The sequence below is a fragment of the Archocentrus centrarchus genome, unplaced genomic scaffold (assembly GCF_007364275.1).
Source record: "Archocentrus centrarchus isolate MPI-CPG fArcCen1 unplaced genomic scaffold, fArcCen1 scaffold_24_ctg1, whole genome shotgun sequence".
Lineage (NCBI taxonomy): Eukaryota > Metazoa > Chordata > Actinopteri > Cichliformes > Cichlidae > Archocentrus > Archocentrus centrarchus.
In genome coordinates this window covers 255,756-280,819 of record NW_022060254.1, presented here as the reverse complement: position 1 = coordinate 280,819, position 25,064 = coordinate 255,756, and the positions used below count along the sequence as shown (strand labels likewise).

The 25,064-nt window shown below is 40.6% G+C and overlaps 1 protein-coding gene across 1 annotated transcript in view; it reads left to right on the top strand.

The window, feature by feature from the left end:
* The first annotated feature begins 1,568 nt into the window (after positions 1–1,568).
* LOC115775611 (IgGFc-binding protein-like) overlaps positions 1,569–25,064 on the top strand; it is a 57,039-nt gene continuing 33,543 nt past the window's right edge. Inside the window, exons 1-36 of the mRNA XM_030723079.1 lie at positions 1,569–1,581; positions 1,624–1,701; positions 1,815–2,008; positions 2,098–2,239; positions 2,531–2,775; positions 3,107–3,255; positions 3,854–3,982; positions 4,112–4,250; positions 4,522–4,663; positions 4,904–5,100; positions 5,302–5,440; positions 5,699–5,815; positions 6,198–6,322; positions 6,944–7,089; positions 7,529–7,672; positions 7,802–7,909; positions 10,582–10,751; positions 11,756–11,958; positions 12,544–12,688; positions 13,935–14,128; positions 14,218–14,359; positions 14,651–14,895; positions 15,229–15,377; positions 15,976–16,104; positions 16,234–16,372; positions 16,644–16,785; positions 17,026–17,222; positions 17,424–17,562; positions 17,882–17,998; positions 18,381–18,505; positions 19,128–19,273; positions 19,711–19,854; positions 19,984–20,091; positions 22,771–22,940; positions 23,945–24,147; positions 24,743–24,887. Of these exons, the coding sequence (XP_030578939.1) occupies positions 1,569–1,581; positions 1,624–1,701; positions 1,815–2,008; positions 2,098–2,239; positions 2,531–2,775; positions 3,107–3,255; positions 3,854–3,982; positions 4,112–4,250; positions 4,522–4,663; positions 4,904–5,100; positions 5,302–5,440; positions 5,699–5,815; positions 6,198–6,322; positions 6,944–7,089; positions 7,529–7,672; positions 7,802–7,909; positions 10,582–10,751; positions 11,756–11,958; positions 12,544–12,688; positions 13,935–14,128; positions 14,218–14,359; positions 14,651–14,895; positions 15,229–15,377; positions 15,976–16,104; positions 16,234–16,372; positions 16,644–16,785; positions 17,026–17,222; positions 17,424–17,562; positions 17,882–17,998; positions 18,381–18,505; positions 19,128–19,273; positions 19,711–19,854; positions 19,984–20,091; positions 22,771–22,940; positions 23,945–24,147; positions 24,743–24,887 (5,359 nt within the window). The remainder of the gene's footprint in view (positions 1,582–1,623; positions 1,702–1,814; positions 2,009–2,097; positions 2,240–2,530; positions 2,776–3,106; positions 3,256–3,853; positions 3,983–4,111; positions 4,251–4,521; positions 4,664–4,903; positions 5,101–5,301; positions 5,441–5,698; positions 5,816–6,197; positions 6,323–6,943; positions 7,090–7,528; positions 7,673–7,801; positions 7,910–10,581; positions 10,752–11,755; positions 11,959–12,543; positions 12,689–13,934; positions 14,129–14,217; positions 14,360–14,650; positions 14,896–15,228; positions 15,378–15,975; positions 16,105–16,233; positions 16,373–16,643; positions 16,786–17,025; positions 17,223–17,423; positions 17,563–17,881; positions 17,999–18,380; positions 18,506–19,127; positions 19,274–19,710; positions 19,855–19,983; positions 20,092–22,770; positions 22,941–23,944; positions 24,148–24,742; positions 24,888–25,064) is intronic.

The window sequence follows — 25,064 nt, the reverse complement described above, 5'->3', positions numbered from 1 at the left end:
CAGTCATTGAAGAGCATAGAGACACACACACACACACACACACACACACACACACACACACACACCACACACACACACACACACACACGCACGCACGCACGCACACACACACACACACACACACACACGCACGCACACACACCCACACCACACACACACACACACACACACACACACACACACACAACCCCAGTACAAAGGAGATCCACACTCACCTAAATTAAAGGTGGACACACTGCAGTTGGCACAAACCTGTCAATGTTACAACAAGGGTTTTCAGTGGCAACTTATTCATTGAGAGAAATTATGTATATTGTAATGCATTGCATCTGACTTTAAAAGACCTTGGAGTTATAGTGTGGGTTAGTCTGAGTATTACATGACAGTATTTCTGATTATTTTTTGCATTGTCTGTATGTTTGTCAGTTGGGTGATGACTGGTACTTGGAGGGTTGTGAGCAAAGTGTATGTGTCACAGTGGAGGTCTGATACAGTGTCATAACACCAGCTGTAACCCAGCCACTGAGAGCTGCCAACTACACGATGGAGAATATGAATGCCGCCCTCTGGGTATGTTAATCACACAACCTCACACACACCTGAAGGTTATATTCTATTAAACACATATGAGGTTTGTGTGAATTATCCTTCTTATACAGTGAATCCAAAGTCTGTCCATCCATGTGCCCATCAGCGAGTGAGTGAGTGTGACACAAAAAGGTCTGCATGAATGGGTGAATGTGGGTTATAGTGTGAAGTGCTTTATATGACTAGAGTACACAAGAAATGTAGTAATAACTGCAGTTATTTCTTTATAACATGAATGCAGTCTTGAAGAACAGATCATTTAGCTGCATTCTGCAGTTTAAAAGACATGTACAGCTGAATATCATCTGCGTAGCAATGGTATGTGATGCCTTCAAAGTTGTTAAGGATGTGTCCAAGTGGAAGCATGTATAGAGCAAACAGGATTGGTCCCAGGGCTGAGCCTTGGGGCACACCACAAGATAGGGTAGCAGGGGAGGACATAAAATTAGTGGAAGCAACTAAGAAGCTCCTCTGAGTCAGATAAGAAGACAACCATTCAAGAGCTGACCCAGAGATACCAACACAAGTTCTAAGTCTCTCATTCAGGATACCATGATCAATAGTATCAAAGGCAGCTGAGAGATCCAAAAGTACAAGAAGTGAATATTCACTTGCATCTCTACGCGTTAAAATATCATTTGAAGCTTTAAGAGGAGCAGTTTCAGTTGAGGCATCTGGCAAAACCCAGACTGAAATTGATCTAAAATATTATGAGCAGTTAAAATTTCTATTAGCCGGTTGGCCACCACTTTTTAAAAATTTTGGAGATGAAGGCAGTTTTGAAATTGGCCTAAAATTCTGAAGGAGGGAAGGGTGAGTCAATATTTGAAGAGTGACATGTTTGTAAGATGGACAACACTCAGATCAGCAAAAAAGTCTTCCTGGGGCAGAGTTTGTTGTACCCGGCACCACTTGTTTGTTCAGGAAATGGTATCTGCTCTGGATCTGGTAATCTTCATTCTTTCTGCACGTTCAGAAACATGGGTCGGTTGTGTAAGTGTCAACATGAGAAACTATGTGCTGTTTCATTTATAGTTCAGCCAACAACTCCTCTGCCCCCAGTAACAACCCCTGGACCAACTACACCTAAACCAAGTACATCCAAGCCACCAAGTAAGACATGTTTTATCAGATGTTTTTTCAGTGACATTTCACTCAAGAACTTGTGAACTTTTTCTTTTCCATTCCTGCTCATATTTATGTTGCATCATATTCTTTCTCCACAGACCCCTGCCCTCCTAACGCAGAGTATATTGAGTGTGGTCCAGCTTGTATTCCCACCTGTATGGAACCCTCCACCAACTGTTCTGGCTCCTGTATCAGTGGCTGTTTCTGCAAACCAGGCTTTGTCTTCAAAGGAAGTCGTTGTGTGCCACTGGAAAAATGTGGCTGTTTAGATGACCAAAATAACTATTATGAGGTCAGATATCCTAGTTAGTACTGTATACTGTGTACATTTTCTGACTTATAGTATACATTCTCAGTATTGACTGTGTTCATTTTATCCAGCCTGGTGAGGTTGTGTTTGGAGACGGCTGCACAAAGCTGTGTCACTGTGCAGGGAACTACACTTTGGAATGTGTTGATAATTCCTGCGATCCCACTGAAGAGTGTCGAGAGATTAATGGTGTTGCAGGCTGTTATCCTAAAGGTAATAATAATGTCTGATAACTTATCAAAGAATTTGTATTGGAACTTGTACCTTTAATATGTGTAATTTGAGCAATGGATGGTCTAGTCACACCTGAAGACAACAGTTTTTGGAGCTGTGCTGAAACATGATTTAACAAATACTGTGTAATAAATTAAATCTAAATACATTACGTTATGAAGTTGTAAGTTGATAGTTTCCAGCGGTGGGATTAATACACCCTGTAAATTACTTAATTGAATGTCTGAAATATTTGGAAAAAAAAATTGCTCACTTACAGTTTCCCCTCAGGTACATCCACTTGCATAGCATCTGGTGATCCACACTACACCACTTTTGACAAACGCAATTACAACTTCATGGGCAACTGCAGCTATCTGATGTCTAGTCCATGCAATGACACAAGTGTGCCATACTTTGAGGTCCATGCTGACAATGAAAATCGGTATAACACGCCAACCGTCTCATATGTGAAGGCTGTCCATGTATATGCACACATGATGAAGATCTCCATTCTCAAAGGTGGCACTGTGCAGGTAAGAAATGGGAGGAGGAACCCTCGTATTCTGCATGTATTCCTGTTTTGCAGTTCAAAAACAGTCACACTCTTAGAAATTTCTCTCCCCAACCAGTTACAGCAGGTCATTTCAGCACTGATTTAATTTGAAATTATATGAATATAACATATAAAATGATAAAAATAAAAAAAAGTTCTTATTGTGTATGGATAAATGGGAGAAATAAACAGGCTTTCCAATGGTATAAGGTCTATTGCTGTTTTTGCATTGTTAGAACAAAGTATGAAAGACAAATTTCATTACTTTTTTGGTGCTAAATTTATTAATCATCCCTTCTTTTCACATACAGGTTAATGGGACCAATGTCAACCTGCCACTCTCCCCGGCCCCTGGTGTTTCTGTGTTCAAGTCAGGAAAACACTACACTGTCTCCATGAACTTCGGTGTGACTGTTCGCTATGATGGAAACCACTTCATGGACATCAAAGTGATCAAAGAGTGAGTGAAGACCAAAGTCATGTTTTCATTATGAAGAAAAATTCTCTGAATAACTACTTGTCCAGAAATCCACATCCATACTAACGGGACTAAAAACATATTTGGACTTTTGATGTAAACTGAACATGACTCTTTCATGTGTAGGCAGTAATAAGGTGCTAAAAGGCAGAACTGAATGGCACAGCAGCTGCTAGCATAGAGAATATCAGCAGATATTGAAAGTGTTTTTGTTTTTATCCACATGGGAATGTGACAAGTCATGGAAACATAGGTAATGACAAATTTACCAATCTATCATCTGATGTGGATGTGTGATCTTTTCAAAAGCCTCCATTCCTGCCTGTCCACACTCAATCCAATCCAAGACTTTTCAGTCTAAAACGGAGTCAACAGAATTTCCAGTCTCAGAAGTGCAATAATGTTGGAACTGTGCAGATGCTCGGCACAAGTTATTAGATTCTCATTTTAGTGTGAGGTTCAGCCTAATGTTGAAAATGAAGCAGCATTTGGCTGGAATTAAAACAAGTTGCAAGGCTGAATGAATTGTTACTCTTGCTTCCACAAAACTGTGACGTGCTCATTTTCCTGTAATCTGCAGCTATCAGAACAAGCTGTGTGGACTGTGTGGCGACTATGATGGAAATACTAAAGATGACTTCCGCAAACCAGATGGAAGCTTGGCTGCCAATGCCAATGACTTTGGACACAGTTGGAACACGGATCCCGAGTAAGAATTACATAAGATACAAGCGTGTACCAACACTTCAAATCCTTTTTTTCCTTTTAGAAATGTTCTCATTATATGCACCACTGACAAAAAGACAACATTTTTTATGCTGAACATTTGTCTTGACAGATGTAATAAGAAACCCAACACTACCATCCCCGGGTGTGATGAAGAAGACCGGGAACTGTATGAAAGCTCTGGTTATTGTGGCATTCTGTTGGACAAAAATGGCCCTTTTTCTGTGTGCCACCCAAAAGTCAACCCCAATGTATGTACATGTAGATTAGTACATAGAGTATAGTACAGTATAGTGAATTTATGTATGTAAATGTGTGAACACAATGCACCAACTTAATGATAAAGGTGTATTAAATGAAAGACTAGCTTCTGTTGACACATCATAAGTTATTGTATGTATTGAGCTTGATTGTAGAAATATGGGTAACAGATATGAATGTGAAGCACATCTTTTGAATTTCTGCTTTTAGTTGGTGCATCGTAATATTAAGCATCATAACAAACTAATGTTTTGTTCTCAGAATTACTTCAAGGACTGTGTCTTTGACTTGTGTGAGCTGGATGGAGCCAAGCCCATTTTGTGTGAAGCCATTGAAGCCTATGTCAATGAATGCCAAGACCGTGGGGTCAGCATTGGACAATGGAGGAATGAAACTTTCTGCCGTGAGTGCTGGAAGGACAAATGATCTAATTTAGTCCTGTATTCATAAAACATCTTTAGCTAAAAACAATCTTGGCTGAGCAGTTGGGACAAAATCACACAAAAAGCTTTATGTCAGTTCAAAAATGATCTTTAAGTATTCTTGTGAAAAGCTGTCATTCCGAATCACTAGACTCTCTTAATATTTCCAGCACATACTTTTATTCCCTGTCACTAACTTCAGCCTTTTGTGGTCTCCTTAGCACTAAGCTGCCCCCCCAACAGCCACTACGAACCCTGTGCAGATCCTTGTCAGGAGACATGTTTTGGAAGACCCCCCTCCTGCGCTGGTCCGTGCTCTGAGGCCTGTGTGTGTGATCCCAGCTACGTCCTGAGTGCTGGCAAGTGCATCAAGGAGGACTCGTGTGGCTGCAAGCACTCGAACGGTCAATATTATGAGGTACAGTCTGATAGACCAGCAGTGCATGATTTATGTGTGTCAGGTCACTTTTACTTATGTGGGCAAATGCCACAAAATTCCAAAAGAAAACTGTCATGTGTTTATGAGCTCTCCAAAACAACACTTTCATGCATAAAATAATTACAAACAATCAAGTGTGTGCACTATGCTGAACTGTCACTTTTGTTGTGCATCTCTCAGCCTGGAGAGGAGTTTTTTGAGGAAGACTGCAAGCAAAAGTGTCGGTGTGATGCTGCCGGCATTACCTGTGAACCCTCGGAATGTCCCCCGATGCACGAATGTAAACTCCAGGATGGAGAGCTGGGCTGCTATCCCACTGGTATGTTTGTATTTTTAGATCCAAAATGAGTAAAGCTTTGCCTGTTACATTCTAATTGTTACATGCATTTCTTAGTAACACAAATCATAGAATCATCGAATCATAGATTCGTTGCTTTTCTTTAGGAAAGAAAAGTAACGAATCTGCTTTTCTGTCTACTCTGTCTACGCTTATTGAATAATTGTTTTACAGTGAGTTCAGCTGTGCTTTAGTCTTGTGATCCTGATGAATCCAGGCTCTTTGTTCCCTTTTTCTCAGGCTCCCAGGACTGTGTAGTCTCTGGGGATCCTCACTACAACACATTTGACAAGAAGTACTACAGTTTCATGGGAACTTGTACTTACACGCTGGCCAGAACCTGTAGGAATAGTACAGGTATGCACACATTTTTCATTGGTTTCTCTTTGTATTTTTTCTATTTTTGAAAGACTTGCCACACCAAACCCACAGATCAGTTGACATTTAAATGAGTTAAATGAGTATCATCCATTCATTACCATGATCAGTTCACTACAATTACAGGACAGGTTCAAACAACCATAGAACATTAGTCTGCTCCAGTCAACATTTGTACACTGAATCATCAGGAAGCATGACACATATTGTTTCATTCACACATTTGCTGAAAGAAGAAAACACTGAATGTCAATGGTGCTTTGTATGCTAATGTAAAGAACAGAATATGCTAATATCTGCCAATACTCACCTCTAATATAAACACACAATATTTCTGATTGCTGTGGTGTTCCCTGTGCAGGTCCTTGGTTCTCTGTGGAGGGAAAGAATGAGGAGAGAGGAGTTGCAGGAGTGTCATACCTGAGAAAACTATATGTGACAGTGAATGGAATCACTGTGATCCTGATGAAGGCCAGGAGAACACTGGTCAGTATATAAAATCAATTACTTCCATTATCTGTTATAGTTTCTGTGTTTCGGCAAAACGTGTGCCTATACACGTGCCACACACGCCAGCTGTATCATCACCATGTATGTCTTAATCCGGTGTGAAATCCTACTGAAATGACAGAGCTGTGCAAAAGTCTTGATCTGTCCCTCATGTCTTCCAAGCCAGACTTTCTTGTAATTTTGAAAGTGGTCTTAAGCAATAGTTCTGCAGGCTTCCTGAGGGTCTTTCAACGTTTTTGAGGACACAAGCTGCTTTTTCACTCATTTTCAGTCCAGTTATTGAGCCTCACCATTTTCAGAGGAGTGTTTTTGTCTCTTTCTTTGTTAAGCTTCTTAACACTGATCTATGAAGCTTTGTTAAAAACATAAGAAGCCCTAACTCAAGGGATGAACTAGTGTTGTGTCTATGTATAACGGGCGAGTCCTTGAATTGAATTGAACAACTTAACAAAGAACTAATCTGAAACAGTGACAGACTCAGACAGAAATAGATCCACACTCTTCCTCCAGTTTTACTCACTAAGCTGTCCACAAATCAGAGGTTTACACCATCTGTTTAATGTCTTTCTATCATCTTTTTCTTCATCACTAAATCAGGTGAATGGACAACGGGTGGCTCTCCCCCACTCCCCCTCTCCTCTCATGTCTGTTAGTCTTGCTGGTCAGTTCATCACCCTTCAAACATCTTTTGGCGTGAAGGTGCGTTGGGATGGAAACCATTATGCCCAGATCTCAGTTCCCAGGTTGGTATAGAGGTTTGTTTGAACTGCATTGACATTTTAGGAAGCTCCTTGTTTACTTATATATCGGCAATGCTCTTTTTATTTGAAAAGTGGCATCACATGTGCATAAAATACAGCTGAGCCCTGTTTCCATCATTTTTTTTTTGACTCCAAACGCAACTATGACATAATGATCTGAAAAGAATCTGACAGATAATTCGATCTGAACTGCTGAATGTCACGAGCTATTTTATGTCTGTTGTGAAAAGTTCTTGAAACAATAGCAACTGTCCATTTGTGCAAGTTGCAATTCAAAGATGGTGGAGTTATGCTACTTTTACCAAACAGTGATGATGCCCTGGCCTACTGCATCAGAGATTCTTGCATTCTCTTCAGTCTTTTCTAGAGTGACATTAAAGGGCTAAACAACACCTTGTAAATATTGTCTTTGTCCCTCCAGCTCCTACTTTGACCAGATGTGTGGCCTTTGCGGTGACTATGATGGGAACCCAGACAATGACTTTACTAAACCCGATGGCACCGTGGTAGGAAATGCCAATGATTTTGGGAACAGCTGGCAGACAGAAGAAGATGAAGATGACTTGTGAGCTCAAACACATGTATCTCTTTGTGTCTCTCATTTCCTATGGTTCCGTCTTTTGTTAACCTACTGTCGGAGTCTCTCTGACGTATTGAAGGGAATGCCACTGTGTTTTGTGTTTGTATTGATCAGCTGCACCCCAGGAACAAAGCCTGACCCGGACTGCGACCCCGACTTGGAGGCTGAAGTAGTAAAACCAGACAAATGTGGTAAAATTACAGACCCTGCTGGACCCTTCCGGTAAGAATCTAGAACTCATGTGCTTTGGGTTATTGATCTGCTTAAACTGTTGAGATTCCTGGGTTTTTACAACTTTTTAGGGCCTGAGCGCAACCTGTGCGAAGGCCCTATTGTAATTGCTTTGGACATTCAAACAAATGAATTGCTTTTTTTTGAGGGCCTAAACACACTCAAAAACTCTTGAAATTTTGCACACGTCAGGTCTGGTGAAAATTTAAGTATTTTAATGGTTTCAGGCATGGCCCTTTCAAAATGGCTCTACAGCGCCACCTTTAGTTCAATTCCCTCTGCTGTGTTTCACGTACATGTATGAAATTTGGTACACATATGTAACATGTCCAGACGAACAAAAAAGACCACACGGTCCAATGGCCTAAACCCAACAGGAAGTCCGCCATTTTGAATTAAATGGTTGATTTTAGCCATTTTCTGCCCTTATACTTTCTCTAATAACTCAGAGGTTTTGGATGTTATCAACTTCATATTTGTTTTGTCTTGTCTACACAGCAGGGGGAATCTAAATTTCAAAAATGGTGAGTTTTCACCAGAGGGCGTGGCCGTGACACCACAGTTAAGTTTGATCATTCGCCAGGAAAATTTGATTGCCTCTCGTTCAAACCTGCATTATCCAATCTGGATCAAACTTCCGCAGTAGGATGACGGTCTGCCCCTGAACCCATACATATGATAATATTTACTGACAGTCGCAGTGCCACCTAGTGGGTACAGGAAATGTCATGTTTGACACTTTGAGGTACAGCTCCAAGGTAGTTGAGCAGAACCATCTCAAATTTCCCCTGAAAATCCTTAAGGAGTTGGCCTTACATTGTTTTCTTACATTGCTTTTTTTTTTGAAGACAAAAATGGCAGTAACCCAAAGCCACATTGCCCAATCTGTGTCAAACTTTAGTGGTTTGATAAGCCTCCTGCCCTGAACACGATATGCATAAAGTCCCTAAACCTTAGAGCGCCACCTATCATGAAATACCATGTTTTTTGCGCCCCGGAGCTACATTTTATCTACATATCTGAAATTGTGCAGGCTCATGTAACATCCTAAGACGTACAAAAATGTCTCTTGGACCCATACCCGAAACCCTACAGGAAGTCAGTCCTCCTAGGGCATTTCACCCAGTGAGACCAAAATGGCTCCAGATCATCTAGACAAGTAGCCCATCAAAAGTTATTCATGGTTTTGTAGAATATTCAACGGCCTTGTCACACCAGGCCGATGAAGTTGGCCTTCCTTTTTCTCCCTTGCCACAAAATTTTTTGGGCTCTCGTTCGCACATGCTTGGCCCGATCAGCCTAAAAATGTAATCACTCATGTACACACTCAGGCTGAACCCATAACTACGGATTCAAGGCTATAGATGCAAGAGCGCCCCCTACAGAAACAAATGAAAATTTGTATAGCATCCACAAAATTAGTTTCTGTGAAATGCATGAAAATTTGTTTCAAGATGCTTGACATCATCCTGATCAAAACAAGTAAATGAGACCCATGCTCTATTTTGCACGATACAGCCGTGACCACACCCCAAATACTGCATTGGGTTTATATGGAAAGCAAAAGATTTAGTTTCACAGAAATGTATGAAATTGGTTACAGACATTCTGCACACCATCACAATCAAAAAACCTCCGAGTGCGCCACTGGTCACGGGTCCACATGCGTCGGGTGCGAGGGCCCGATCATCACCGCTTGCGGTTTTAATTAATTAATTTTTTTTGCCAACCTTGAAAAACCCCTTGAGATAGATGGTAAAATGCCCGGAAAAAACACCAAGCTGACCTGTAAAATAATTTTGAGCAGGGGAGCAAATGAAGTCACACCAGCAGACTGACAGTTTAGAGATGTGGGCTTTTGAGGGTACCCTGAGTTATTTCAACAGAGTGAAGTTAGTCTGTGCTAGATTTGAATGACTTAAGTTCATCAAACTTAAGTCTTTCAAATCCCACCCCTCCCCTGTTACCACAGGTGTGCCTCAGGGTTTTGTCCTGGGGCCCCTCCTCTTTATTACTTATCTTCTTCCCCTTGGCAATATCTTTGGTTAATTTAGTATTCATTTTCCCTGCTTCCTAACTCGTCACTCCCTCCCTCCTCCCTCACCACCTAGTTGTCTGAAATGAAATCTTGGTTGTTGTTGTTTTGTTTTTTTTTATTATTATTATTCTGTAAAGTGTCCTTGGGTGTTTGAAATGCGCTTACAAATAAAATGTATTATTATTTTTATTGTGCTTCCTGAATATAGAAAATGCTTTTTTCAACAAAAATGACAAATAGATGATAGAAAAGTTATTTTCTAGGTAGATTTTTATTACACAGACCCAGAGGTCAGAGGTCGGGTCAATTTCAAATTCATTCTGCAGCATAATGATGAATCCAAAGCAAACCAAGTCTTACCACTTGACAGCTATCTTGGCCTCTAGACACTTATTCCAATGTTCTCATTTTAATGAATTGGGAAGAGAGCCTCAGCATTCATCTGTGGTTAAAAGAACATAAAATCTTTGAAATCACCAGTTGAAAGTCATCGAAAATGACTATGTTCCAAAATAGGGTCTAAATATATATATATATATATATATATGCTTGATGGATAAATTCATGGACTGTGCATAGGGGCCTTATCCTCCCTAAACTGACTGAGGGTTTTTCTCTGTTTCAGGGAGTGTATCAATGTAGTTAATCCCACGCCATTCTTCCAAAGCTGTGTGTATGACATGTGTCAGTTCAATGGCCAGCAGCACGTGCTGTGTGACCAGCTCCAGGCCTACACTGACGCATGCCAGAGTGCTGGAGCCAAAGTCTACCATTGGAGGACTCCTGACTTCTGCCGTAAGTTCTCACTAGTTTAATAAGATGAACCTTCTTTTTTGGAAGAGGATTATTTGTTGTCTTTGTTTCGGCATCAGGTATGCTTTGTGAACACCATAAACTGTATCTAAAAGATAGACATAGTCACTGTGACCTCACCTAGGCTTGCCAAAGCTTCATTCTTTGGAAATTGTCTTCATGTAACTAAAACATTTTACACCCTGCTCCACAAAATTGTAATTTACATTTATAATCCTAAGTAAGTACCTAAGTAAGTAGGAGGAGAAGTTAGAATACCCAATAATGCAGTGCACACTCCTGATCCTGCTGCGTTAATGTGTGAACAACGCAGGAAATATTGTCTGTCCTTTTCCATTGAGTGCTTTTATGGTAAAATATTTTTTTTCCCTCTAAAACTGCCGAAAGCTTCCCCCCTTTTCTTAAAGTATATACAACCATACATTTTTAGGCAGAGAAAATTCCACCCCAAAAGTGACATGTAAAGTTTGGGAACTTGCACCATATGTGGTGGGCTGTATCATGATGTATAAAATAAGTTTCCTTGCACTTCCTTTGACAACAAATGTGTATGTTTTTGGCTAATTCTAATTCTCAGATGTCTGTGGCATCTTTAAGACTAGATATTTATAGTTTTAAAAACAATTGGTAAATGAAATGTTTTGGTTCTGTGGGATGATGACAGATGATAAATTAGAATTTGAAAATCTAAAGTGCTTTTAGAGAATAAGATGGAATAGACAATGGCTAAATTAGAAATGGGTGACTTCACCTTAAACCGGTATTACTGGAACAGAAGAAAGCCCAACATTCATGTCATCCTACCTACATCCTAATGTTTATCCTTTCATTTATGTCTTAATTCTAGTATCTGTTCCTCTCTATCCTGCCCTTTGTTTGATTCATCCTAGTGCCCCTCCATAATCAATGAATCGCTCCTCTTCTACTTTGCCCTTTGTCTACTGTTGTTCCCTCTCACTATTTTATATCCCCGTTTGTCCAAACAGCCCTGGCCTGTCCTCCCAACAGCTCCTACTCCCTGTGCGTGAGTTCATGTCCTGAGACATGTCTTGGTGTGGTCGGACCACATGGCTGTGAGGACGTCTGTGTGGAGGGTTGCGAGTGTAACCCTGGCTTCATTCTCAGCGACGCCAAATGTGTGGCACTGAGAGACTGTGGCTGTGTGGACACTAGTGGAACCTATCATCCTGTAAGTGCAAACAGCCTTCAAGCAATTTAAAACCACATTCCATTTATTCTTAAAATGTGCTAACCTCACTTTATCATGAGGTTTACATCTGATATAAAATAAAGTTGGTCTGAATTTCATCAAAAGTTTAGTTGATATTACAAAATATGGCCAGAGTCAACTGGACAGTTGTTCAGTTTCATTTATATAGTGCCACTTCACAAGCACAGTCATTGAAGAGCATAGAGACACACACACACACACACACGCACGCGCGTGCGCGCACACGCACGCACGCACGCACACACGCACGCACGCGCGCACGCACGCACACACACACACACACACACACACACACACACACACACCCCAGTACAAAGGAGATCCACACTCACCTAAATTAAAGGTGGACACACTGCAGTTGGCACAAACCTGTCAATGTTACAACAAGGGTTTTCAGTGGCAACTTATTCATTGAGAGAAATTATGTATATTGTAATGCATTGCATCTGACTTTAAAAGACCTTGGAGTTATAGTGTGGGTTAGTCTGAGTATTACATGACAGTATTTCTGATTATTTTTTGCATTGTCTGTATGTTTGTCAGTTGGGTGATGACTGGTACTTGGAGGGTTGTGAGCAAAAGTGTATGTGTCACAGTGGAGGTCTGATGCAGTGTCATAACACCAGCTGTAACCCAGCCACTGAGAGCTGCCAACTACACGATGGAGAATATGAATGCCGCCCTCTGGGTATGTTAATCACACAACCTCACACACACCTGAAGGTTATATTCTATTAAACACATATGAGGTTTGTGTGAATTATCCATCTTATACAGTGAATCCAAAGTCTGTCCATCCATGTGCCCATCAGCGAGTGAGTGAGTGTGACACAAAAAGGTCTGCATGAATGGGTGAATGTGGGTTATAGTGTGAAGTGCTTTATATGACTAGAGTACACAAGAAATGTAGTAATAACTGCAGTTATTTCTTTATAACATGAATGCAGTCTTGAAGAACAGATCATTTAGCTGCATTCTGCAGTTTAAAAGACATGTACAACTGAATATCATCTGCGTAGCAATGGTATGTGATGCCTTCAAAGTTGTTAAGGATGTGTCCAAGTGGAAGCATGTATAGAGCAAACAGGATTGGTCCCAGGGCTGAGCCTTGGGGCACACCACAAGATAGGGTAGCAGTGGAGGACATAAAATTAGTGGAAGCAACTAAGAAGCTCCTCTGAGTCAGATAAGAAGACAACCATTCAAGAGCTGACCCAGAGATACCAACACAAGTTCTAAGTCTCTCATTCAGGATACCATGATCAATAGTATCAAAGGCAGCTGAGAGATCCAAAAGTACAAGAAGTGAATATTCACTTGCATCTCTACGCGTTAAAATATCATTTGAAGCTTTAAGAGGAGCAGTTTCAGTTGAGTGCATCTGGCAAAACCCAGACTGAAATTGATCTAAAATGTTATGAGCAGTTAAAATTTCTATTAGCCGGTTGGCCACCACTTTTTAAAAATTTTGGAGATGAAAGGCAGTTTTGAAATTGGCCTAAAATTCTGAAGGAGGGAAGGGTGAGTCAATATTTGAAGAGTGACATGTTTGTAAGATGGACAACACTCAGATCAGCAAAAAAGTCTTCCTGGGGCAGAGTTTGTTGTACCCGGCACCACTTGTTTGTTCAGGAAATGGTATCTGCTCAGGATCTGGTAATCTTCATTCTTTCTGCACGTTCAGAAACATGGGTCGGTTGTGTAAGTGTCAACATGAGAAACTATGTGCTGTTTCATTTATAGTTCAGCCAACAACTCCTCTGCCACCAGTAACAACCCCTGGACCAACTACACCTAAACCAAGTACATCCAAGCCACCAAGTAAGACATGTTTTATCAGATGTTTTTTCAGTGACATTTCACTCAAGAACTTGTGAACTTTTTCTTTTCCATTCCTGCTCATATTTATGTTGCATCATATTCTTTCTCCACAGACCCCTGCCCTCCTAACGCAGAGTATATTGAGTGTGGTCCAGCTTGTATTCCCACCTGTATGGAACCCTCCACCAACTGTTCTGGCTCCTGTATCAGTGGCTGTTTCTGCAAACCAGGCTTTGTCTTCAAAGGAAGTCGTTGTGTGCCACTGGAAAAATGTGGCTGTTTAGATGACCAAAATAACTATTATGAGGTCAGATATCCTAGTTAGTACTGTATACTGTGTACATTTTCTGACTTATAGTATACATTCTCAGTATTGACTGTGTTCATTTTATCCAGCCTGGTGAGGTTGTGTTTGGAGACGGCTGCACAAAGCTGTGTCACTGTGCAGGGAACTACACTTTGGAATGTGTTGATAATTCCTGCGATCCCACTGAAGAGTGTCGAGAGATTAATGGTGTTGCAGGCTGTTATCCTAAAGGTAATAATAATGTCTGATATTTTATCAAAGAATTTGTATTGGAACTTGTTCCTTTAATATGTGTAATTTGAGCAATGGAGGGTCTAGCCACACCTGAAGACAACAGTTTTTGGAGCTGTGCTTAAACATGATTCAACAAATACTGTGTAATAAATTAAATCTAAATACATTACGTTATGAAGTTGTAAGTTGATAGTTTCCAGCGGTGAGATTAATACACCCTGTAAATTACTTAATTGAATGTCTGAAATATTTGGAAAAAAAAATTGCTCACTTACAGTTTCCCCTCAGGTACATCCACTTGCATAGCATCTGGTGATCCACACTACACCACTTTTGACAGACGCAATTACAACTTCATGGGCAACTGCAGCTATCTGATGTCTAGTCCATGCAATGACACAAGTGTGCCATACTTTGAGGTCCATGCTGACAATGAAAATCGGTATAACACGCCAACCGTCTCATATGTGAAGGCTGTCCATGTATATGCACACATGATGAAGATCTCCATTCTCAAAGGTGGCACTGTGCAGGTAAGAAATGGGAGGAGGAACCCTCGTATTCTGCATGTATTCCTGTTTTGCAGTTCAAAAACAGTCACACTCTTAGAAATTTCTCTCCCCAACCAGTTACAGCAGGTCATTTCAGCACTGATTTAATTTGAAAATTATATGAATATAACATATAAAATGATAAAAATAAAAAAAAAGTTCTTATTGTGTATGGATAAATGGGAGAAATAAACAGGCTTTCCAATGGTATAAGGTCTATTGCTGTTTTTGCATTGTTAGAACAAAGTATGAAAGACAAATTTCATTACTTTTTTGGTGCTAAATTTATTAATCATCCCTTCTTTTCGCGTACAGGTTAATGGGACCAATGTCAACCTGCCACTCTCCCCGGCCCCTGGTGTTTCTGTGTTCAAGTCAGGAAAACACTACACTGTCTCCATGAACTTCGGTGTGACTGTTCGCTATGATGGAAACCACTTCATGGACATCAAAGTGATCAAAGAGTGAGTGAAGACCAAAGTCATGTTTTCATTATGAAGAAAAATTCTCTGAATAACTACTTGTCCAGAAATCCACATCCATACTAACGGGACTAAAAACATATTTGGACTTTTGATGTAAACTGAACATGACTCTTTCATGTGTAGGCAGTAATAAGGTGCTAAAAGGCAGAACTGAATGGCACAGCAGCTGCTAGCATAGAGAATATCAGCAGATATTGAAAGTGTTTTTGTTTTTATCCACATGGGAATGTGACAAGTCATGGAAACATAAGTAATGACAAATTTACCAATCTATCATCTGATGTGGATGTGTGATCTTTTCAAAAGCCTCCATTCCTGCCTGTCCACACTCAATCCAATCCAAGACTTTTCAGTCTAAAACGGAGTCAACAGAATTTCCAGTCTCAGAAGTGCAATAATGTTGGAACTGTGCAGATGCTCGGCACAAGTTATTAGATTCTCATTTTAGTGTGAGGTTCAGCCTAATGTTGAAAATGAAGCAGCATTTGGCTGGAATTAAAACAAGTTGCAAGGCTGAATGAATTGTTACTCTTGCTTCCACAAAACTGTGACGTGCTCATTTTCCTGTAATCTGCAGCTATCAGAACAAGCTGTGTGGACTGTGTGGCGACTATGATGGAAATACTAAAGATGACTTCCGCAAACCAGATGGAAGCTTGGCTGCCAATGCCAATGACTTTGGACACAGTTGGAACACGGATCCCGAGTAAGAATTACATAAGATACAAGCGTGTACCAACACTTCAAATCCTTTTTTTCCTTTTAGAAATGTTCTCATTATATGCACCACTGACAAAAAGACAACATTTTTTATGCTGAACATTTGTCTTGACAGATGTAATAAGAAACCCAACACTACCATCCCCGGGTGTGATGAAGAAGACCGGGAACTGTATGAAAGCTCTGGTTATTGTGGCATTCTGCTGGACAAAAATGGCCCTTTTTCTGTGTGCCACCCAAAAGTCAACCCCAATGTATGTACATGTAGATTAGTACATAGAGTATAGTACAGTATAGTGAATTTATGTATGTAAATGTGTGAACACAATGCACCAACTTAATGATAAAGATGTATTAAATGAAAGACTAGCTTCTGTTGACACATCATAAGTTATTGTATGTATTGAGCTTGATTGTAGAAATATGGGTAACAGATATGAATGTGAAGCACATCTTTTGAATTTCTGCTTTTAGTTGGTGCATCCTAATATTAAGCATCATAACAAACTAATGTTTTGTTCTCAGAATTACTTCAAGGACTGTGTCTTTGACTTGTGTGAGCTGGATGGAGCCAAGCCCATTTTGTGTGAAGCCATTGAAGCCTATGTCAATGAATGCCAAGACCGTGGGGTCAGCATTGGACAATGGAGGAATGAAACTTTCTGCCGTGAGTGCTGGAAGGACAAATGATCTAATTTAGTCCTGTATTCATAAAACATCTTTAGCTAAAAACAATCTTGGCTGAGCAGTTGGGACAAAATCACACAAAAAGCTTTATGTCAGTTCAAAAATGATCTTTAAGTATTCTTGTGAAAAGCTGTCATTCCGAATCACTAGACTCTCTTAATATTTCCAGCACATACTTTTATTCCCTGTCACTAACTTCAGCCTTTTGTGGTCTCCTTAGCACTAAGCTGCCCCCCCAACAGCCACTACGAACCCTGTGCAGATCCTTGTCAGGAGACATGTTTTGGAAGACCCCCCTCCTGCGCTGGTCCGTGCTCTGAGGCCTGTGTGTGTGATCCCAGCTACGTCCTGAGTGCTGGCAAGTGCATCAAGGAGGACTCGTGTGGCTGCAAGCACTCGAACGGTCAATATTATGAGGTACAGTCTGATAGACCAGCAGTGCATGATTTATGTGTGTCAGGTCACTTTTACTTATGTGGGCAAATGCCACAAAATTCCAAAAGAAAACTGTCATGTGTTTATGAGCTCTCCAAAACAACACTTTCATGCATAAAATAATTACAAACAATCAACTGTGTGCACTATGCTGAACTGTCACTTTTGTTGTGCATCTCTCAGCCTGGAGAGGAGTTTTTTGAGGAAGACTGCAAGCAAAAGTGTCGGTGTGATGCTGCCGGCATTACCTGTGAACCCTCGGAATGTCCCCCGATGCACGAATGTAAACTCCAGGATGGAGAGCTGGGCTGCTATCCCACTGGTATGTTTGTATTTTTAGATCCAAAATGAGTAAAGCTTTGCCTGTTACATTCTAATTGTTACATGCATTTCTTAGTAACACAAATCATAGAATCATCGAATCATAGATTCGTTGCTTTTCTTTAGGAAAGAAAAGCAACGAATCTGCTTTTCTGTCTAGTCAGAAAATTCTGTTGTCACTGTATCTGTTTTTAATGCCAACGTACGTCCAAAGCAGAAGTGAAGTGCACGCTTATTGAATAATTGTTTTACAGTGAGTTCAGCTGTGCTTTAGTCTTGTGATCCTGATGAATCCAGGCTCTTTGTTCCCTTTTTCTCAGGCTCCCAGGACTGTGTAGTCTCTGGGGATCCTCACTACAACACATTTGACAAGAAGTACTACAGTTTCATGGGAACTTGTACTTACACGCTGGCCAGAACCTGTAGGAATAGTACAGGTATGCACACATTTTTCATTGGTTTCTCTTTATATTTTTTCTATTTTTGAAAGACTTGCCACACCAAACCCACAGATCAGTTGACACTTAAATGAGTTAAATGAGTATCATCCATTCATTACCATGATCAGTTCACTACAATTACAGGACAGGTTCAAACAACCATAGAACATTAGTCTGCTCCAGTCAACATTTGTACACTGAATCATCAGGAAGCATGACACATATTGTTTCATTCACACATTTGCTGAAAGAAGAAAACACTGAATGTCAATGGTGCTTTGTATGCTAATGTAAAGAACAGAATATGCTAATATCTGCCAATACTCACCTCTAATATAAACACACAATATTTCTGATTGCTGTGGTGTTCCCTATGCAGGTCCTTGGTTCTCTGTGGAGGGAAAGAATGAGGAGAGAGGAGTTGCAGGAGTGTCATACCTGAGAAAACTATATGTGACAGTGAATGGAATCACTGTGATCCTGATGAAGGCCAGGAGAACACTGGTCAGTATATAAAATCAATTACTTCCATTATCTGTTATAGTTTCTGTGTTTCGGCAAAACGTGTGCCTATACACGTGCCACACACGCCAGCTGTATCATCACCATGTATGTCTTAATCCGGTGTGAAATCCTACTGAAATGACAGAGCTGTGCAAAAGTCTTGATCTGTCCCTCATGTCTTCCAAGCCCAGACTTTCTTGTAATTTTGAAAGTGGTCTTAAGCAATAGTTCTGCAGGCTTCCTGAGGGTCTTTCAACGTTTTTGAGGACACAAGCTGCTTTTTCACTCATTTTCAGTCCAGTTATTGAGCCTCACCATTTTCAGAGGAGTGTTTTTGTCTCTTTCTTTGTTAAGCTTCTTAACACTGATCTATGAAGCTTTGTTAAAAACATAAGAAGCCCTAACTCAAGGGATGAACTAGTGTTGTGTCTATGTATAACGGGCGAGTCCTTGAATTGAATTGAACAACTTAACAAAGAACTAATCTGAAACAGTGACAGACTCAGACAGAAATAGATCCACACTCTTCCTCCAGTTTTACTCACTAAGCTGTCCACAAATCAGAGGTTTACACCATCTGTTTAATGTCTTTCTATCATCTTTTTCTTCATCACTAAATCAGGTGAATGGACAACGGGTGGCTCTCCCCCACTCCCCCTCTCCTCTCATGTCTGTTAGTCTTGCTGGTCAGTTCATCACCCTTCAAACATCTTTTGGCGTGAAGGTGCGTTGGGATGGAAACCATTATGCCCAGATCTCAGTTCCCAGGTTGGTATAGAGGTTTGTTTGAACTGCATTGACATTTTAGGAAGCTCCTTGTTTACTTATATATCGGCAATGCTCTTTTTATTTGAAAAGTGGCATCACATGTGCATAAAATACAGCTGAGCCCTGTTTCCATCATTTTTTTTGACTCCAAATGCAACTATGACATAATGATCTGAAAAGAATCTGACAGATAATTCGATCTGAACTGCTGAATGTCACGAGCTATTTTATGTCTGTTGTGAAAAGTTCTTGAAACAATAGCAACTGTCCATTTGTGCAAGTTGCAATTCAAAGATGGTGGAGTTATGCTACTTTTACCAAACAGTGATGATGCCCTGGCCTACTGCATCAGAGATTCTTGCATTCTCTTCAGTCTTTTCTAGAGTGACATTAAAGGGCTAAACAACACCTTGTAAATATTGTCTTTGTCCCTCCAGCTCCTACTTTGACCAGATGTGTGGCCTTTGCGGTGACTATGATGGGAACCCAGACAATGACTTCACTAAACCCGATGGCACCGTGGTAGGAAATGCCAATGATTTTGGGAACAGCTGGCAGACAGAAGAAGATGAAGATGACTTGTGAGCTCAAACACATGTATCTCTTTGTGTCTCTCGTTTCCTATGGTTCTGTCTTTTGTTAACCTACTGTCGGAGTCTCTCTGACGTATTGAAGGGAATGCCACTGTGTTTTGTGTTTGTATTGATCAGCTGCACCCCAGGAACAAAGCCTGACCCGGACTGCGACCCCGACTTGGAGGCTGAAGTAGTAAAACCAGACAAATGTGGTAAAATTACAGACCCTGCTGGACCCTTCCGGTAAGAATCTAGAACTCATGTGCTTTGGGTTATTGATCTGCTTAAACTGTTGAGATTCCTGGGTTTTTACAACTTTTTAGGGCCCGAGCGCAACCTGTGCGAAGGCCCTATTGTAATTGCTTTGGACATTCAAACAAATGAATTGCTTTTTTTTTGAGGGCCTAAACATGCTCAAAAACTCTTGAAATTTTGCACACGTCAGGTCTGGTGAAAATTTAAGTATTTTAATGGTTTCAGGCATGGCCCTTTCAAAATGGCTCTACAGCGCCACCTTTAGTTCAATTCCCTCTGCTGTGTTTCACGTACATGTATGAAATTTGGTACACATATGTAACATGTCCAGACGAACAAAAAGACCACACGGTCCAATGGCCTAAACCCAACAGGAAGTCCGCCATTTTGAATTAAATGGTTGATTTTAGCCATTTTCTGCCCTTATACTTTCTCTAATAACTCAGAGGTTTTGGGTGTCATAAACTTCATATTTGTTTTGTCTTATCTACACACCAGGGGAAATCTAAATTTCAAAAATGGTGAGTTTTCACCAGAGGGCGTGGCCGTGACACCACAGTTAAGTTTGATCATTCGCCAGGAAAATTTGATTGCCTCTCGTTCAAACCTGCATTATCCAATCTGGATCAAACTTCCGCAGTAGGATCACGGTCCGCCCCTGAACCCATACATATGATAATATTTACTGACAGTCGCAGTGCCACCTAGTGGGTACAGGAAATGTCATGTTTGACACTTTGAGGTACAGCTCCAAGGTAGTTGAGCAGAACCATCTCAAATTTCCCCTGAAAATCCTTAAGGAGTTGGCCTTACATTGTTTTCTTACATTGCTTTTTTTTTTGAAGACAAAAATGGCAGTAACCCAAAGCCACATTGCCCAATCTGCGTCAAACTTTAGTGGTTTGATAAGCCTCCTGCCCTGAACACGATATGCATAAAGTCCCTAAACCTTAGAGCGCCACCTATCATGAAATACCATGTTTTTTGCGCCCCGGAGCTACATTTTATCTACATATCTGAAATTGTGCAGGCTCATATAACATCCTAAGACGTACAAAAATGTCTCTTGGACCCATACCCGAAACCCTACAGGAAGTCAGTCCTCGTAAGGCATTTCACCCAGTGAGACCAAAATGGCTCCAGATCATCTAGACAAGTAGCCCATCAAAGGTTATTCATGGTTTTGTAGAATATTCAACGGCCTTGTCACACCAGGCCGATGAAGTTGGCCTTCCTTTTTCTCCCTTGCCACAAAATTTTTTGGGCTCTCGTTCGCACATGCTTGGCCCGATCAGCCTAAAAATGTAATCACTCATGTACACACTCAGGCTGAACCCATAACTACGGATTCAAGGCTATAGATGCAAGAGTGCCCCCTACAGAAACAAATGAAAATTTGTATAGCATCCACAAAATTAGTTTCTGTGAAATGCATGAAAATTTGTTTCAAGATGCTTGACATCATCCTGATCAAAACAAGTAAATGAGACCCATGCTCTATTTTGCACGATACAGCCGTGACCACCCCCCAAATACTACATTGGGTTTATATGGAAAGCAAAAGATTTAGTTTCACAGAAATGTATGAAATTGGTTACAGACATTCTGCACACCATCACAATCAAAAAACCTCCGAGTGCGCCACTGGTCACGGGTCCACATGCGTCGGGTGCGAGGGCCCGATCATCACCGCTTGCGGTTTTAATTAATTAATTTTTTTTGCCAACCTTGAAAAACCCCTTGAGATAGATGGTAAAATGCCCGGAAAAAACACCAAGCTGACCTGTAAAATAATTTTGAGCAGGGGAGCAAATGAAGTCACACCAGCAGACTGACAGTTTAGAGATGTGGGCTTTTGAGGGTACCCTGAGTTATTTCAACAGAGTGAAGTTAGTCTGTGCTAGATTTGAATGACTTAAGTTCATCAAACTTAAGTCTTTCAAATCCCACCCCTCCCCTGTTACCACAGGTGTGCCTCAGGGTTTTGACCTGGGGCCCCTCCTCTTTATTACTTATCTTCTTCCCCTTGGCAATACAGTATCTTTGGTTAATTTAGTATTCATTTTCCCTGCTTCCTAACTCGTCACTCCCTCCCTCCTCCCTCACCACCTGGTTGTCTGAAATGAAATCTTGGTTGTTGTTGTTTTGTTTTTTTTTATTATTATTATTCTGTAAAGTGTCCTTGGGTGTTTGAAATGCGCTTACAAATAAAATGTATTATTATTTTTATTGTGCTTCCTGAATATAGAAAATGCTTTTTTCAAAAAAAATGACAAATAGATGATAGAAAAGTTATTTTCTAGGTAGATTTTTATTACACAGACCCAGAGGTCAGAGGTCGGGTCAATTTCAAATTCATTCTGCAGCATAATGATGAATCCAAAGCAAACCAAGTCTTACCACTTGACAGCTATCTTGGCCTCTAGACACTTATTCCAATGTTCTCATTTTAATGAATTGGGAAGAGAGCCTCAGCATTCATCTGTGGTTAAAAGAACATAAAATCTTTGAAATCACCAGTTGAAAGTCATCGAAAATGACTATGTTCCAAAATAGGGTCTAAATATATATATATATATATATATATATGCTTGATGGATAAATTCATGGACTGTGCATAGGGGCCTTATCCTCCCTAAACTGACTGAGGGTTTTTCTCTGTTTCAGGGAGTGTATCAATGTAGTTAATCCCACGCCATTCTTCCAAAGCTGTGTGTATGACATGTGTCAGTTCAATGGCCAGCAGCACGTGCTGTGTGACCAGCTCCAGGCCTACACTGACGCATGCCAGAGTGCTGGAGCCAAAGTCTACCATTGGAGGACTCCTGACTTCTGCCGTAAGTTCTCACTAGTTTAATAAGATGAACCTTCTTTTTTGGAAGAGGATTATTTGTTGTCTTTGTTTCGGCATCAGGTATGCTTTGTGAACACCATAAACTGTATCTAAAAGATAGACATAGTCACTGTGACCTCACCTAGGCTTGCCAAAGCTTCATTCTTTGGAAATTGTCTTCATGTAACTAAAACATTTTACACCCTGCTCCACAAAATTGTAATTTACATTTATAATCCTAAGTAAGTACCTAAGTAAGTAGGAGGAGAAGTTAGAATACCCAATAATGCAGTGCACACTCCTGATCCTGCTGCGTTAATGTGTGAACAACGCAGGAAATATTGTCTGTCCTTTTCCATTGAGTGCTTTTATGGTAAAATATTTTTTTTCCCTCTAAAACTGCCGAAAGCTTCCCCCCTTTTCTTAAAGTATATACAACCATACATTTTTAGGCAGAGAAAATTCCACCCCAAAAGTGACATGTAAAGTTTGGGAACTTGCACCATATGTGGTGGGCTGTATCATGATGTATAAAATAAGTTTCCTTGCACTTCCTTTGACAACAAATGTGTATGTTTTTGGCTAATTCTAATTCTCAGATGTCTGTGGCATCTTTAAGACTAGATATTTATAGTTTTAAAAACAATTGGTAAATGAAATGTTTTGGTTCTGTGGGATGATGACAGATGATAAATTAGAATTTGAAAATCTAAAGTGCTTTTAGAGAATAAGATGGAATAGACAATGGCTAAATTAGAAATGGGTGACTTCACCTTAAACCGGTATTACTGGAACAGAAGAAAGCCCAACATTCATGTCATCCTACCTACATCCTAATGTTTATCCTTTCATTTATGTCTTAATTCTAGTATCTGTTCCTCTCTATCCTGCCCTTTGTTTGATTCATCCTAGTGCCCCTCCATAATCAATGAATCGCTCCTCTTCTACTTTGCCCTTTGTCTACTGTTGTTCCCTCTCACTATTTTATATCCCCGTTTGTCCAAACAGCCCTGGCCTGTCCTCCCAACAGCTCCTACTCCCTGTGCGTGAGTTCATGTCCTGAGACATGTCTTGGTGTGGTCGGACCACATGGCTGTGAGGACGTCTGTGTGGAGGGTTGCGAGTGTAACCCTGGCTTCATTCTCAGCGACGCCAAATGTGTGGCACTGAGAGACTGTGGCTGTGTGGACACTAGTGGAACCTATCATCCTGTAAGTGCAAACAGCCTTCAAGCAATTTAAAACCACATTCCATTTATTCTTAAAATGTGCTAACCTCACTTTATCATGAAGTTTACATCTGATATAAAATAAAGTTGGTCTGAATTTCATCGAAAGTTTAGTTGATATTACAAAATATGGCCAGAGTCAACTGGACAGTTGTTCAGTTTCATTTATATAGTGCCACTTCACAAGCACAGTCATTGAAGAGCATAGAGACACACACACACACACACACACACACACACACACACACACACGCACGCACGCACGCACACACACACACACACACACACACACACACACACACACACACACACACACACACACACACACACACACACACACCCCAGTACAAAGGAGATCCACACTCACCTAAATTAAAGGTGGACACACTGCAGTTGGCACAAACCTGTCAATGTTACAACAAGGGTTTTTAGTGGCAACTTATTCATTGAGAGAAATTATGTATATTGTAATGCATTGCACCTGACTTTAAAAGACCTTGGAGTTATAGTGTGGGTTAGTCTGAGTATTACATGACAGTATTTCTGATTATTTTTTGCATTGTCTGTATGTTTGTCAGTTGGGTGATGACTGGTACTTGGAGGGTTGTGAGCAAAAGTGTATGTGTCACAGTGGAGGTCTGATACAGTGTCATAACACCAGCTGTAACCCAGCCACTGAGAGCTGCCAACTACACGATGGAGAATATGAATGCCGCCCTCTGGGTATGTTAATCACACAACCTCACACACACCTGAAGGTTATATTCTATTAAAGACATATGAGGTTTGTGTGAATTATCCATCTTATACAGTGAATCCAAAGTCTGTCCATCCATGTGCCCATCAGCGAGTGAGTGAGTGTGACACAAAAAGGTCTGCATGAATGGGTGAATGTGGGTT